The 12,683-nt window shown below is 41.1% G+C and overlaps 1 protein-coding gene across 3 annotated transcripts in view; it reads left to right on the plus strand.

Moving 5' to 3' along the window:
- Nucleotides 1–12,683, plus strand: part of CNMD (chondromodulin) — a 38,305-nt gene that overhangs the window by 20,344 nt on the left and 5,278 nt on the right. For all 3 annotated transcript variants that reach the window (XR_012514354.1, XM_010337921.2, XM_003927188.3), the window contains exon 5: nt 8,741–8,894. Coding sequence is in view for 2 of the 3 variants with exons in the window: in XM_010337921.2 (XP_010336223.2) it covers nt 8,741–8,894 (154 nt within the window). In the remaining variant the exon portion in view is untranslated. The remainder of the gene's footprint in view (nt 1–8,740; nt 8,895–12,683) is intronic.

The following is a 12,683-nucleotide window of genomic DNA, read 5'->3' on the forward strand; positions in this document are numbered from 1 at the left end:
GGTCCCTGACACTCTGTGCCTCCTGACTGGGAGACACTTCCCAGCGGGGGTCGACAGACACCTCATACAGGAGCACTCCACCTAGCCTCTGGCAGGTGCCCCTCTGTGACGAAGCTTCCAGAGGAAGGAACAGGCAGCAATCTTTGCAGTTCTGCAGCCTCTGCTGGTGATACGCAGGCAAACAGGGTCTGGAGTGGACCTCCAGCAAATGCCGGCAGACCTGCAGCAGAGGGGCCTGTTAGAAGGAAAATTAACAAACAGAAAGAAATAACATCAACATCAACAAAAATGATGTCCACACAAAAATCTCATCTGAAGGTCACCAACATCAAAGACCAAAGATTGATAAATCCATGAAGATAAGGAAAAAACAGCACAAAGGGCTGAGAATTCCAAAAAAACAGAATGCCTCTTCTCCTCCAAGGAATCACAACTCCTTTCATGCAAGGGAATAAAACTGGATGGAGAATGAGTTTGATGAACTGACAGAAGCAGACTACAGAAGGTGGGTAATAACAAACTCCTCCAAGCTAAAGGAGCATGTTCTAACCCAGGTGTCCCCAAACTATGGCCCACGGGCCGAATGCGGCCCTTGAGGCCATTTATCTGGCCCCCTGCCACACTTCAGGAAGGGGCACCTCTTTCATTGGTGGTCAGTGAGAGGAGCACAGTATGTGGCAGCCCTCCAATGGTCTGAGGGACAGTGAACTGGCCCCCTGTGTAAAAAGTCTGGGGACGCCTGCAAGGAAGCTAAGAACCTTGAAAAAAGGTTAGAGGAATTGCTAATTAGAATAATCAGTTTAGAGAAGAATATAAATGACCTCATGGAGCTGAAAAACACAGCCTAAGAACTTCATGAAGCATACAGAAGTATCAATAATTGAATTGATCAAGAGGAAGAAAGGGTATCAGAGACTGAAGATCAACTTAATGAAATAAAGTGTGAAGACAAGATTAGACAAAAAAAGAATGAAAAGGAAAGAACAAAGCCTCCAAGAAGTGTGGGACTATGTGAAAAGACCAAACCTGTGTTTGATTGGTATACCTGAAAGTGACGGGGAGAAAGGAACCAAGCTGGAAAACACTCTTCAGGATGTTATCTGGGAGAACTTCCCCAACCTAGCAAGACAGGCCAACATTCAAATTCAGGAAATACAGAGAACACCACAAAGATACTCCTTGAGAAGAGCAACCCCAAGACACATAATCATCAGATTCACCAAAGTTGAAATGAAAGAACGTTAAGGGCAGCCAGAGAGAAAGGTCAGGTTACCCACAAAGGGAGGCCCATCAGACTCACAGTGGATCTCTCTGCAGAAACCCTACAAGCCAAACAGAGTGGGGGCCAATATTCAACAATCTTAAAGAACTTTCAACCCAGCATTTCATATCCAACCAAACTAAGCCTCATAAGCAAAGGAGAAATAAAATCCTTTACAGACAAGCAAATGCTCAGAGATGTTGTCACCACCAGGTCTGCCTTACAAGAGTTTCTGAAGGAAGCACTAAACCTGAAAAGGAAAAACCAGTACCAGCCACTGCAAAAACATGCCAAACTGTAAAGACCATCAACACTATGAAGAAACTGCATCAACTAATGGGCAAAATAACCAGCTAGCATCATAATGACAGGATCAAAGTCACACATAACAATATTAACCTTAAATGTAAATGGGCTAAATGCCCCAATTAAAAGACATAGACTGGCAAGTTGGAGAAAGAGTCAAGACCCTTCAGTGTGCTGTATTCAGGAAACCCATCTCACGTGCAAAGACACACATAGGCTCGAAATAAAGGGATGGAGGAAGATTTACCAAGCAAATGGAAAGCAAAAGAAAGCAGGGGTTGCAATCCTAGTCTCTTGATAGAACAGACTTTAAACCAACAAAGATCAAAAAAGACAAAGAACAACATTACATAATGGTAAAAGGATCAATGAGAGAAGAGCTAACTATCCTAAATATATATGCACCTAATACAGGAGCACCCAGATTCTTACAGCAAGTTCTTAGAGATCTACAAAGAGGCCTAGACTCCCACACAATAATGGTGGGAGACTTTAACACCCCACTGTCAATATTAGACAAATCAATGAGAAGAAAATTAACAAGGATATTCAGGTCTTGAGCTCAGCTCTGGCCCAAGTGGACCTAATAGGTATCTATAGAATTCGCCTCCCCAAATCAACAGAATGTACATTCTTCTCTGCACTACATCACACTTATTCTAAAATTGACCACATAATTGGAAGTAAAACACTGCTCAGCAAATGCAAAAGAATGGAAATCATAGCAAACAGTCTCTCCTACCACAGTGCAATCAAATTAGAACTCAGGATTATGAAGCTCACTCAAAACTGCACAGCTACGTGGAAACTGAACAACCTGCTCCTGAATGACGACTGGATAGGTAATGTAATTAAGGCAGAAATACGTAAGTTCTTTGAAACCAATGAGAACAAAGATACAATGTACCAGAATCTCTGGAACACAGCTAAAACAGTATTTAGAGGGAAATTTATAGCACTAAATACCCACAGGAGAAAGCGGGAAAGATCTAAAATGGACACCCTAACATTACAATTAATGAGAACTACAGAAGCAGCCAGAGTGGCTCATGCCTGTAATCCCAGCACTTTGGGAGGCCGAGGCAGGTAGACGATGAGGTCAGGACTTCAAGACCAGCCTGGCTTAGATGGTAAAACCTCATCTCTACTAAAAATACCAAAAAAAATTTAGCTGGGCATGGTCATGGGCACCTGTAATTCCAGCTACTCGAGAGGCTGAGGCAGGAGACTCACTTGCCGGGAGGTGAAGGTTGCAGTGAGCCAAGATCACACCACTGCACTGTAGCCTGGGCGACAGAGCAAGACTCTGTTGAAGGAAGGGAGAGAGGGAGGGACGACTAGAGAAGCAAGAGCAAACAAGTTCAAAAGCTAACAAGACAAGAAATAATCCAGATCAGAGCAGAACTGAAGAAGATAGAGACATGAAAAACTCTTCAAAAAATTATTGAATCCAGGAGCTGGTTTTTTGAAAAGATTAACAAAATAAATAGACTGCTAGCCAGACTAATAAAGAACAAAAGAGAGAAGACTCAAATAGACACAATAAAAAATGATAAAGAGGATATCACCACTGATCCCACAGAAATACAGACTACCATCAGAGAAGAGTATAAACACCTCTATGCAAATAAATTAGAAAATCTAGAAGAAATGGATAAATTTCTAGACCCATACATCCTTCCAAGACTAAACCAGAAAGAAGTTGAATCCCTGAATAGGCCAGTAACAAGGTCTGCAACAGAGGCAGTAATTAATAACTATCAACAAAAAAAGCCCAGGATCAGACAGAATCGCAGTTAAATTCTACCAGAGGTACAAAGAAGAGCTAGCTGGTACCATTCCTTCTGAAACTCTTCCAAACAATAGAAAAAGAGGGATTTCTCCCTAACTCATTTTATGAGGCCAGCATCATCCTGATACCAAATCTGGCAGAGACACAACAAAAAATGAAAACTTCAGGCCAATATCCCTGATTAACACTGATGTGAAAATCCTCAATAAAATACTGGCAAGCCGAATCCAGTAGCACATCAAAAAGTTTATCTACCACGATCAGTTTGGCTTCATCCCTGGGATGCAAGGTTGGATCAACATACGTAAATCAATTAACGTAATCCATCACTTTAACAGAACCAATGACAAAAACCACATGATTATCTCAATAGATGCAGAGAAGATCTTTGATAAAATTCAACACTCCTTAATGCTAAAAACTCTTGATAAACTATGTACCGATGAAACATATCTCAAAATAATAAGAGCTATTTATGGCAAACCCACAGCCAATATCATACTGAATGGGCAATAGCTGGAAGTATTTCCTTTGACAATTGGCATAAAACAAGGATGCCCTCTCTGACCACTCTTATTCAACATACTATTGGAAGTTCTCACCAGGGCAATCAAGCAAGAGAAAGAAATAAAGCATATTCAAATAGGAAGAGAGGAAATTAAACTGTCTCTCTTTGCAGAGGACATGATTGTATATTTAGAAAACCCTATTGTCTCAGCCCCAAATCTTCTTAAGCTGATAAACAACTTCAGCAAAGACTCAGGACACAAAATCAATGTGCAAAAATCATAAGCATTAATAACACCAATAATAGAGAGCAAAATCATAAGTGAACTCCCATTCACAATTGCTACAAAAAGATAAAATACCTAGGAATACAACTTACACTGGATGTGAAGGATTTCTTCAAGGAGACCTACAAACCACTGCTCAAGGATATAGAGGGACACAAACAGATGGAAAAACATTCCATGCACATGGATAGGAAGAATCAATATTGTGAAAATGGCCATACTGCCCAAAGTAATTTATAAATTCAATGTTATCCCCATCAAGCTACCATTGACTTTCCTCACAGAATTAGAAAAAACTATTTTAAATTTTATATGGAACCAAAAAAGAGCCTACATAGCCAAGACAATCCTAAGCAAAAAGAACAAAGTCTGGAGGCATCACACTACCTGACTTCAAACCATACTACAAGGCTACAGTAACCAAAACAGCACGGTACTGGTATCAAAACAGATCTAACAGAACAGAGGCCTCAGAAATAATGCCACACATCTACAACCATCTGATCTTTGACAAACCTGACAAAAACAAGCAATGGGGAAAGAATTCCCTATTTAATAAATGGTGTTGGGAAAACTGGCTAGCCATATGCAGAAACTGAAACTGGACCTCTTCCTTACACCTTATACAAAAGTTAACTCAAGATGGATTAAAGACTTAAACATAAGACCTAAAAGCATAAAAACCCTAGAATAAAACCTAGGCAATACCATTCAGGACATAGGTGTGGGCAAAGGCTTTATGACTAAAATACCAAAAGCCAAAATTGGCAAATGTGATATAATTAAACTAAAGAGCTTCTGCACAGCAAATGAAACTATCATCAGAGTGAACAGGCAACCTACAGAATGGGGGGAAATGTTTGCAATCTATCCATCTGACAAAGGGCTAATATCCAGAATTTACAAATAAATTTACAAGAAAAAAAAACCATCAAAAAGTGGGCAAAGGATATAAATAGACACTTCTCCAAAGAAGTCATTTATGGGGCCAACGAACATTTTAAAATCTCATCATCACTTGTCATTAGAGAAATGCAAATCAAAACCACAATGAGATACCATGTCTCGCCAGTTAGAATGATGATCATTAAAAAGTCTGGAAACAGGCCGGGTGTGATTGCTCACGCCTGTAATTCCAGCACTTTCGGAGGCTGAGGCGGGTGGATCACGAGCTCAAGAGATCAAGATCATCCTGGCCAACACGGTGAAACCCTGTCTCTTCTAAAAATACAAAAAAAAATAGCTGGGCATGGTGGTGCATGCCTCCCAGCTACTCGGGAAGCTGAGTCAGGAGAATTGATTGAATCTAGGAGGCGGAGATTGCAGTGAACCAAGATCGTGTCACTGCACTACAGCCTGGGTGACAATGTGAAACTCTGTCTCAAAAAAAAAAAAAAAAGTCTGGAAACAACAGATGCTGGAGAGGATGTGGAGAAATAGGAGTGCTTTTACACTGTTGGTGGGAGTATAAATTAGTTCAACCACTGTGGAAGACAGTGTGGTGATTCCTCAAGGATCTAGAACCAGAAATACCATTTGACCCAGCAATCCCATTACTGGGTATATACCCAAAGGATTATAAATCATTCTACTATAAATACACATGTACACATACGTTTATTACAGCACTACTCACAACAGCAAAGACTTGGAACAAACCCAAATGCCCATCAATGATAGACTGGATAAAGAAAATATGGCACATATACACCATGGAATACTATGCAGCCATAAAAAAGGATGAGTTCATGTCCTTTTCAGGGACATGGATGAAGCTGGAAACCATCATTCTCAGCAAAGAAACACAGGAACGGAAAACCAAACACCATATATTGTCACTCATAAGTGGGAGCTGAACAGTGAGAACTCATGGACACAAGAGTGGGAGGGGAACATCACATACTGCAGCCTGTTAGGGGCTGGGGAGCTCGGGGAGGGAGAGCATTAGGAGAAGTACCTAATGTAGATGATGGGTTGATGGGTGCAGCAAACCACCATGGCATGTGTATACCTGTGTAACAAACCTGCACATTCTGCAGCTGTATCCCAGAACTTAAAGTCTAATAAAAAAAAAAAAAAAAGACATAGAACAGTTGAACTCATGGGTATAGAGAGTAGAATGATGTTATCAGAGGCTAGAATGGTTGCGGGGAAGGGAGCATGGATGGGTAATGGGTACAAAAAATAGTTATAAAAAACAAAAAATAGAAAAACTAAACAAGACCTAGTATTTGCTAGCACAGCAGGGAGACTGTAGTAAAAAAATAATTGTACATTTTAAAAAGAATAACTAAAAGACTGTAACTGGATTGTTTGAAACAGTTGCTTGCAATAATTACCCTGATGTGCTGGTATCAACATATCTTAGGTAACCCATAAGTATATACCTACCATAGATCCACAAAAATTAAAAAGAAAATAGATGTAAGAATCTTAACTAAAACATTAGTCAAAGGAATACAGCAATATATTGAATAAGTAACATGTCATGACAAGGTAAGGTTTATTTCAGGGATGTACAAATGGCTCAATACTGAGACGTCTTAGGGAAAAAAGTATAGATAATAAAATTACTTACAACTGCATAATCCACAAAAAGCTAATGCTGATGTTTTGGTGAATTTTTTCCGTGTGTGTTTGTGTGTGTGTGTGTGTGTGTGTGTGTGTGTGTGTGTGTGTGTGTATGTGTTAGTCTTTCCGTAAGTGAAATTATACTGTTGTACATGCTTATTATTGTTGTAACTTTAGTTCTTCTAAAATGTAGATTATAATGAACATATGCTTTATCATATGATTATAATTTTAAAAGTTTTTTATTCTTAAATACTTCAGGTATCTTCAATTTTTCATTACGTCAAATAATAAAAATTAAAAATAACTATTTTTAAATACCATTATTTACCATGGTAAATAAATTCACCATGATGGTGAAACCTTTTCTATTTAAATCTTTGCATCTGATTCTTAGGCCATAGAGGTAGATGATTTGTCCTGTGTTTTAGTTGTTTGTGTCATGCATGATGGATCCTCTAGTGGACAGAAACAAATTCAGACAATACATTTGTGTGAATTAGGAATATGTTTGGCTGTCCGTAGTGGAAAATTCCCCTTAGAGTAAATTAAACAAACCGGATCTGTTTTTCCCCATAGTAAGCAATGTGGTGGCAGGTGGCTACAGGCATTGGCTCGGTGGCCAGCAATCCTGTGATTTTAAAAAATCTTGCCTTCCAGCTCCAATCGTGGTTGCCACTGCTCAACCTCTTCCTAACTTTCTTAGTTGGCATTCAAATAAAAATGTCAGAAAGAAAGAGGTTGAGCAATACCAACCACAACTTCCCTTAGGAAAAGCAGAAGGCCTCTCAGGCCCCCAGCGTACTTTGGCCTGGATCTCACTGGCTGGCACTGGCCACCCAGGCACCCCAGACTGCTGGAGAACTAGAGAAAGCAAGTGTCTCTCCTGGGGCTGGGCTCATTGCTGCTTCCAGTAAAAGAAGGACTATGTTACAAGGCAGGTGGGGAGGAAGGAGATTGGGTAGGCAACCAAAAGTACATACCTCAAGATTTATTTAACATTCTCAGCTTGGAGAATGCATCTATATGCATTATCCCAATCACCCCACTCTTCCCCACACACTTTAGACTAAGTTGGGGTAGATTTATGTACCACTTGCTTTCATAAATTTTTCATCAGTTTTGTATAACTTTAAAAAGCTACAGTACTCAAAGAGCATTCATTTCCTGGATGGGGCCATTTAATTTAAGGTAAATAACTGGATTACCTGACTGTTAGCTTCCTCCAATAACTTTAAGTTGTTTTAATGCAGCCGTAAGCCTGAGGGAGAAAGCATAAATGAAGTACTGCTTTTAGCTAAAAATTAGGATGAAACATTTTAATTTCTCCAAGCCATTGCAAACTAATAAATACATGAAAGGAACATCCTGGCAAGATAAATCTGTCTCCTGGGTTATCAAACCATTCTCAGCGTCTTACTGTGGAAGAAAATCCAGGGTTTAACTTTGAAATCTCAGTGGTGTGCTTGATGCGAGGAATATCTGAAATATGTGTTGTTATAACTGGGAAATGGAGAAATGGTTTATGTTAAATAATACTTTGAACTGAAGACATTAAAGAACCAATCACTTGCTTTTTCCATTGTTGTTCGGAAGCTGCAGAACAAAACCCCACAAGATTTTCACTTCAAATGATGGGTTCCTCTATCCTTTGTAGGATTCCAGGGTTCGTTCAATTGCTTTTCCTCAAAAACATCTTTGATCAAAAACATTAGATTAACCTAAATCTCAAAGTTGGTATCAAGTAATTTTCACTTCAACTCAGGGTACTTATATTCACACGGTACAGCTATCCAGAGCCAGGGCCACAGGAGGAGGGGTGCTGAATATTGTGAAAAGAGCTACAAAGAGAAGAGATTAGAATCTTAAAGTGCACGCATGTACACACACGCGAGCATGCTTGGAATTCTCATTAATTTTTCATAGGGCAAAATAACCTTTTAGCAACACATGACTCTTAATACGCAGCATGTTTCACTGTCCTCTGTGCTCAAATGCAATCGTTTTTACTTTCAGGAAGGGAAGATCATGCCAGTCAAATACGAAGACAATTCTCTTATCTGGGTGGCTGTAGATCAGCCTGTGAAGGACAACAGCTTTCTGAGTTCTAAGGTCTTAGAACTCTGTGGCGGCCTTCCTATTTTCTGGCTTAAACCAACCTATCCAAAAGGTAACATTTTAAATTCTCTCAATGCTGTTTACAACTCTCCCTGTCCATGCATGTGAGGTTCCTTCAAGCCCTTCCACAGGCCTGAGCATGTAACAAGGAGGATAAATCAGGATGCATGTCACAGTGTTCTCGGTAATTAGCATGAGAGATGAAAGCAGGAAAATGACAGCCCGTGACTGTTGCAGGGAAGGGAAGGGGCAGTAGGGTTAACAGGAGGCAGGCTGGGAAGACAACGCCACGGCATTACCTGCAGCTTTTATTTATGATGCTCCCACTTCTTTCCGCTCTGCCCCTTAATCTCAGTTGTTTGCACCTTCCAATTGTACGTTTTTTTTTATTTCTAAGGCATAGAATCCAGGGACTAAGAAACTGTCATACCGCTGAGTCTTTATTGTGCTCAAACCTAGAATTATGGGACAGCCACAAGCTGCTGTGGGTATAGGCGGAGATTCCTCAAGTTCAGAGATTGAATATTAGCTTCCAAGTCCAGTGAAAATAAATGCAGCCTCCCTGGGGTTCGCAGCTAGGTTGGAGCATATCTTTGAGCTATTTCGGGGTGATGAAGGACAGGTGAGCTTGGTGGGCCTCACTCTCCTGCCTGAGTTTCTCCCGTCCCCCAAATTCTCTCACTATTTCTACCACAGTCACCACACTGGCCTCCCGAAGGCCTATTTTGTAGCTTTGCGTCAAATGTGGGGAAAAAAAGGCCTTTCTCCTAGCACAGCTGAGAGAGGCTAATATTTTCTGAAAGATTTTATGGAACACTAGGAAATAGCAGCATGGAAATAAAGAAAATATAGGCCTTTAAAACCACTAGTCTTAGTGGACAGGCAGGGAGAAGACTGGGCAGTTACGGTTTAATAGGTACCGTTTCATTTTTTGTAAGGGGAAAAATATTCTAGAGGGTGGTAATGATTGCACAGCAATGTGAATGTACTTCATACCACTGCACTGTACACTTAAAAATGGTTAACATGGTACATTTCATTGATGTATATTTTACAATTTTTTTAAATACCCACCTGGCTTAGGAAGTGCAGGTTTCTGATTCCACCATGACTAAATTATTCTTATGGTTCACAAGTCCCATTCTGTCCCCAAGGTGGATAAAAGCCTGGAGGAGGCAGATAGGATTCAGTGACAAGCACTGGCAGAGCCGCCTGGCACAGTGGGCTGAGAAGGATCTCGAGACCACGTGCAGGCTCTGTAAGAAAGAATTCCATACTCAGACAGCAGGGGCTGGCTGGCTGGAGGCGGCAGGAGAGGGGCTGCCAAATGGGCCAAGGCGGCGGTCGCAGGTGGGGCAGGAGAGGCTGCCAAGTGGGTGGTCACAACTCACAGTTCTATGACGGCTTGCCACTGGCTTTGCATTCCACACCTGCCACCACCTGGGTGGGCCTTCCTATTTCCATGGCCCAGGAGCTCTCACCTTTTCTAGTTGAGGACAGGAGTCTGCAGTGTGCTGCCCACTAGAGCTCTCGCCAGTCACATTGTCTGAGGACAAGCCTCTTACCCAGAGAGTTCATTCACTCATTTGAGAGACACTCATGAGGGCCACTATGTGCCATGTACTTGTAGGTACTTGAGGTGCATCCGTGAATAGAATACACAAGAACACATGCCCTCAAGGAGTTTTACATTGTAACAAGGGGAGACAGTAAATAAACATTAAATTAACATAAGAAAATTGTATAATATGATACAAGGTGCTATGGAAAATCACGGTGCAGGGCCGGCCATGGGGTGGGCATTGGTGATCAGAACACAGCATTACTGGCAGTGCTAAGACAACTGATTCCATGAGTAATTTCTCACTTGGGGAAAGAGCTTGTTCCCTACACATCCAAGATAAGGCCTGGTCCCTCCTAGCCCAATAGCATGAGCACATCTTAAGTATTCAATCACCACAACATCCACACAAGAATTACACATATTGTGTACACAAGAAAAGTGGAAAACACCTCAATGCCCCCAGATTAGAAAAGGTACATGTTGATATATCCAAAAAATGGAATATTATAGATATTAAAAATGAAGGACTCCCCCTATCTCTCATAAGTACAGTTATATTTTATAATACAACCAAGAAAATAAGTCCCCCTCCAATGATGCCAGGATTCCTACCAGCTAATTCTAATGAAAACCGCACACTCCGGGGCCCAGCAGCCCATGCCCTTGGATCTTGAAGCCAGCAGGTCATCAGCGTCACACAGCTTTATTATCAGAGACACTGGGAATGGCAGCTGGACACAGGTCAGAAGGGAAGGGGGAGAGCTAACACCTGCGGAGCTCTATGTGTCAGGCATGGTACTTGAGCATTACGCTTTGTCCTCATTTAATCTTTACCAACAACTGTTGGAATAACTACTCATTCCCATTTTATAGATGAAGACACTAAAGTTCACAGAGATAAGTATTGCCTAAGGTCATTTAGTTCATAAAAAGAAGCAGAATTATGATAAAATCCAGGTATTGCTGGTGCCTCTCCAACATACATACTATCTATAGAAGCTACCAATGTCTTTAAAGCACATCTGAGTTCTCCTAAATAACAAAGCATGAGATAATCCTCATCACCTAATATTTCAGTGCTTATTAGATGCAACACACTGTGCTAAAACCTTTAGACACAGATTCTCATTAACCCTATCACTACCCAATGAATTAGATATTATCCCCATTTTATAGATAATGAAACTGAGGGTAAGAGAGACACCAAAATCCAAGCTGTGTGGTACTTCCTACTTTTTTTTTTTCTTCTGAGATGGAGTTTCACGCTTGTCACACAGGCTTGAGTGCAGTTGGTGCAATCTCAATTCACTGCAACCTCTGCCTCCCAGTTCAAGCGATTCTCCTGTCTCAGCCTCCTAAGTAGCTGGGATTACAGGTGCCTGCCACTACACCCTGCTAATTTTTGTTATTCTTAGTAAAGACAGGGTTTCACCATGTTGCCCAGGCTGGTCTCGAATTCCTGACCTCAGGTGATCCACCCGCCTCAGTCTCCCACAGTGCTGGGATTACAGGCATGAGCCACCACTCCTGGCCTGTATTTTTGTTTATTGGCAGCCATCGGCCCCGCTTCAGGACCCATGAGGCTGTGTGGTAAACTAGAGCCAGGAAGTTTGCACTGGGCACCTAGCTATGCCTGTGATCTTGGCCAAGTCGTTTGGCCTTTCTGAGCCTTGATGCCCTCATGTATAAAAGCATTTGCTTTTTCTATTCCATAGGGTTTTTAAAAAGAATAAACCAAGATAATATTTCCCCTGCAAACTGTAAAGCTTTATACGGATACAGTCAATCCATTAGGAATACTTAGGACTGCAATTAACAGAATATTTGATCAACAGCAGTTTCAACAAATACAGGTTGTTGTTTTTTTTTTTTTTTTTTTTCATATAGCCAGGAGTCTAGAGAGAGGAGGTTTTTGACACTATCAGGTATTCAATGATACCATCAAGTCTCTTTCTGGTTACCATTTTACTACCTGTAGTATGCTGGCTTATGGTGCCTATCACTTCATAGTCATAGTTGGCTCTCATAACTCCAGATATCACATCTGCATTCAAGAAAGGAAAACAAGACAGGGAACCCTATCTGTCCCATTTTACCGAGAAAACAAAAGCTTTCCTAGAAACTGCACTAGCATCTTCTGCTGACGTCTCCCTGGTCAGATATGTCTCACCTGGCCAATTCTAATTGCAAAGGAAACTGGGGAAACGTGTGGTGTTTTATTTTCTCAGCCCCAGCAGTGACGGCAGACCAAAAGAAAGAGGGGAGGGTGGTGTTGAG

The sequence above is a fragment of the Saimiri boliviensis genome, chromosome 16, assembly GCF_048565385.1.
Source record: "Saimiri boliviensis isolate mSaiBol1 chromosome 16, mSaiBol1.pri, whole genome shotgun sequence".
NCBI lineage: Eukaryota > Metazoa > Chordata > Mammalia > Primates > Cebidae > Saimiri > Saimiri boliviensis.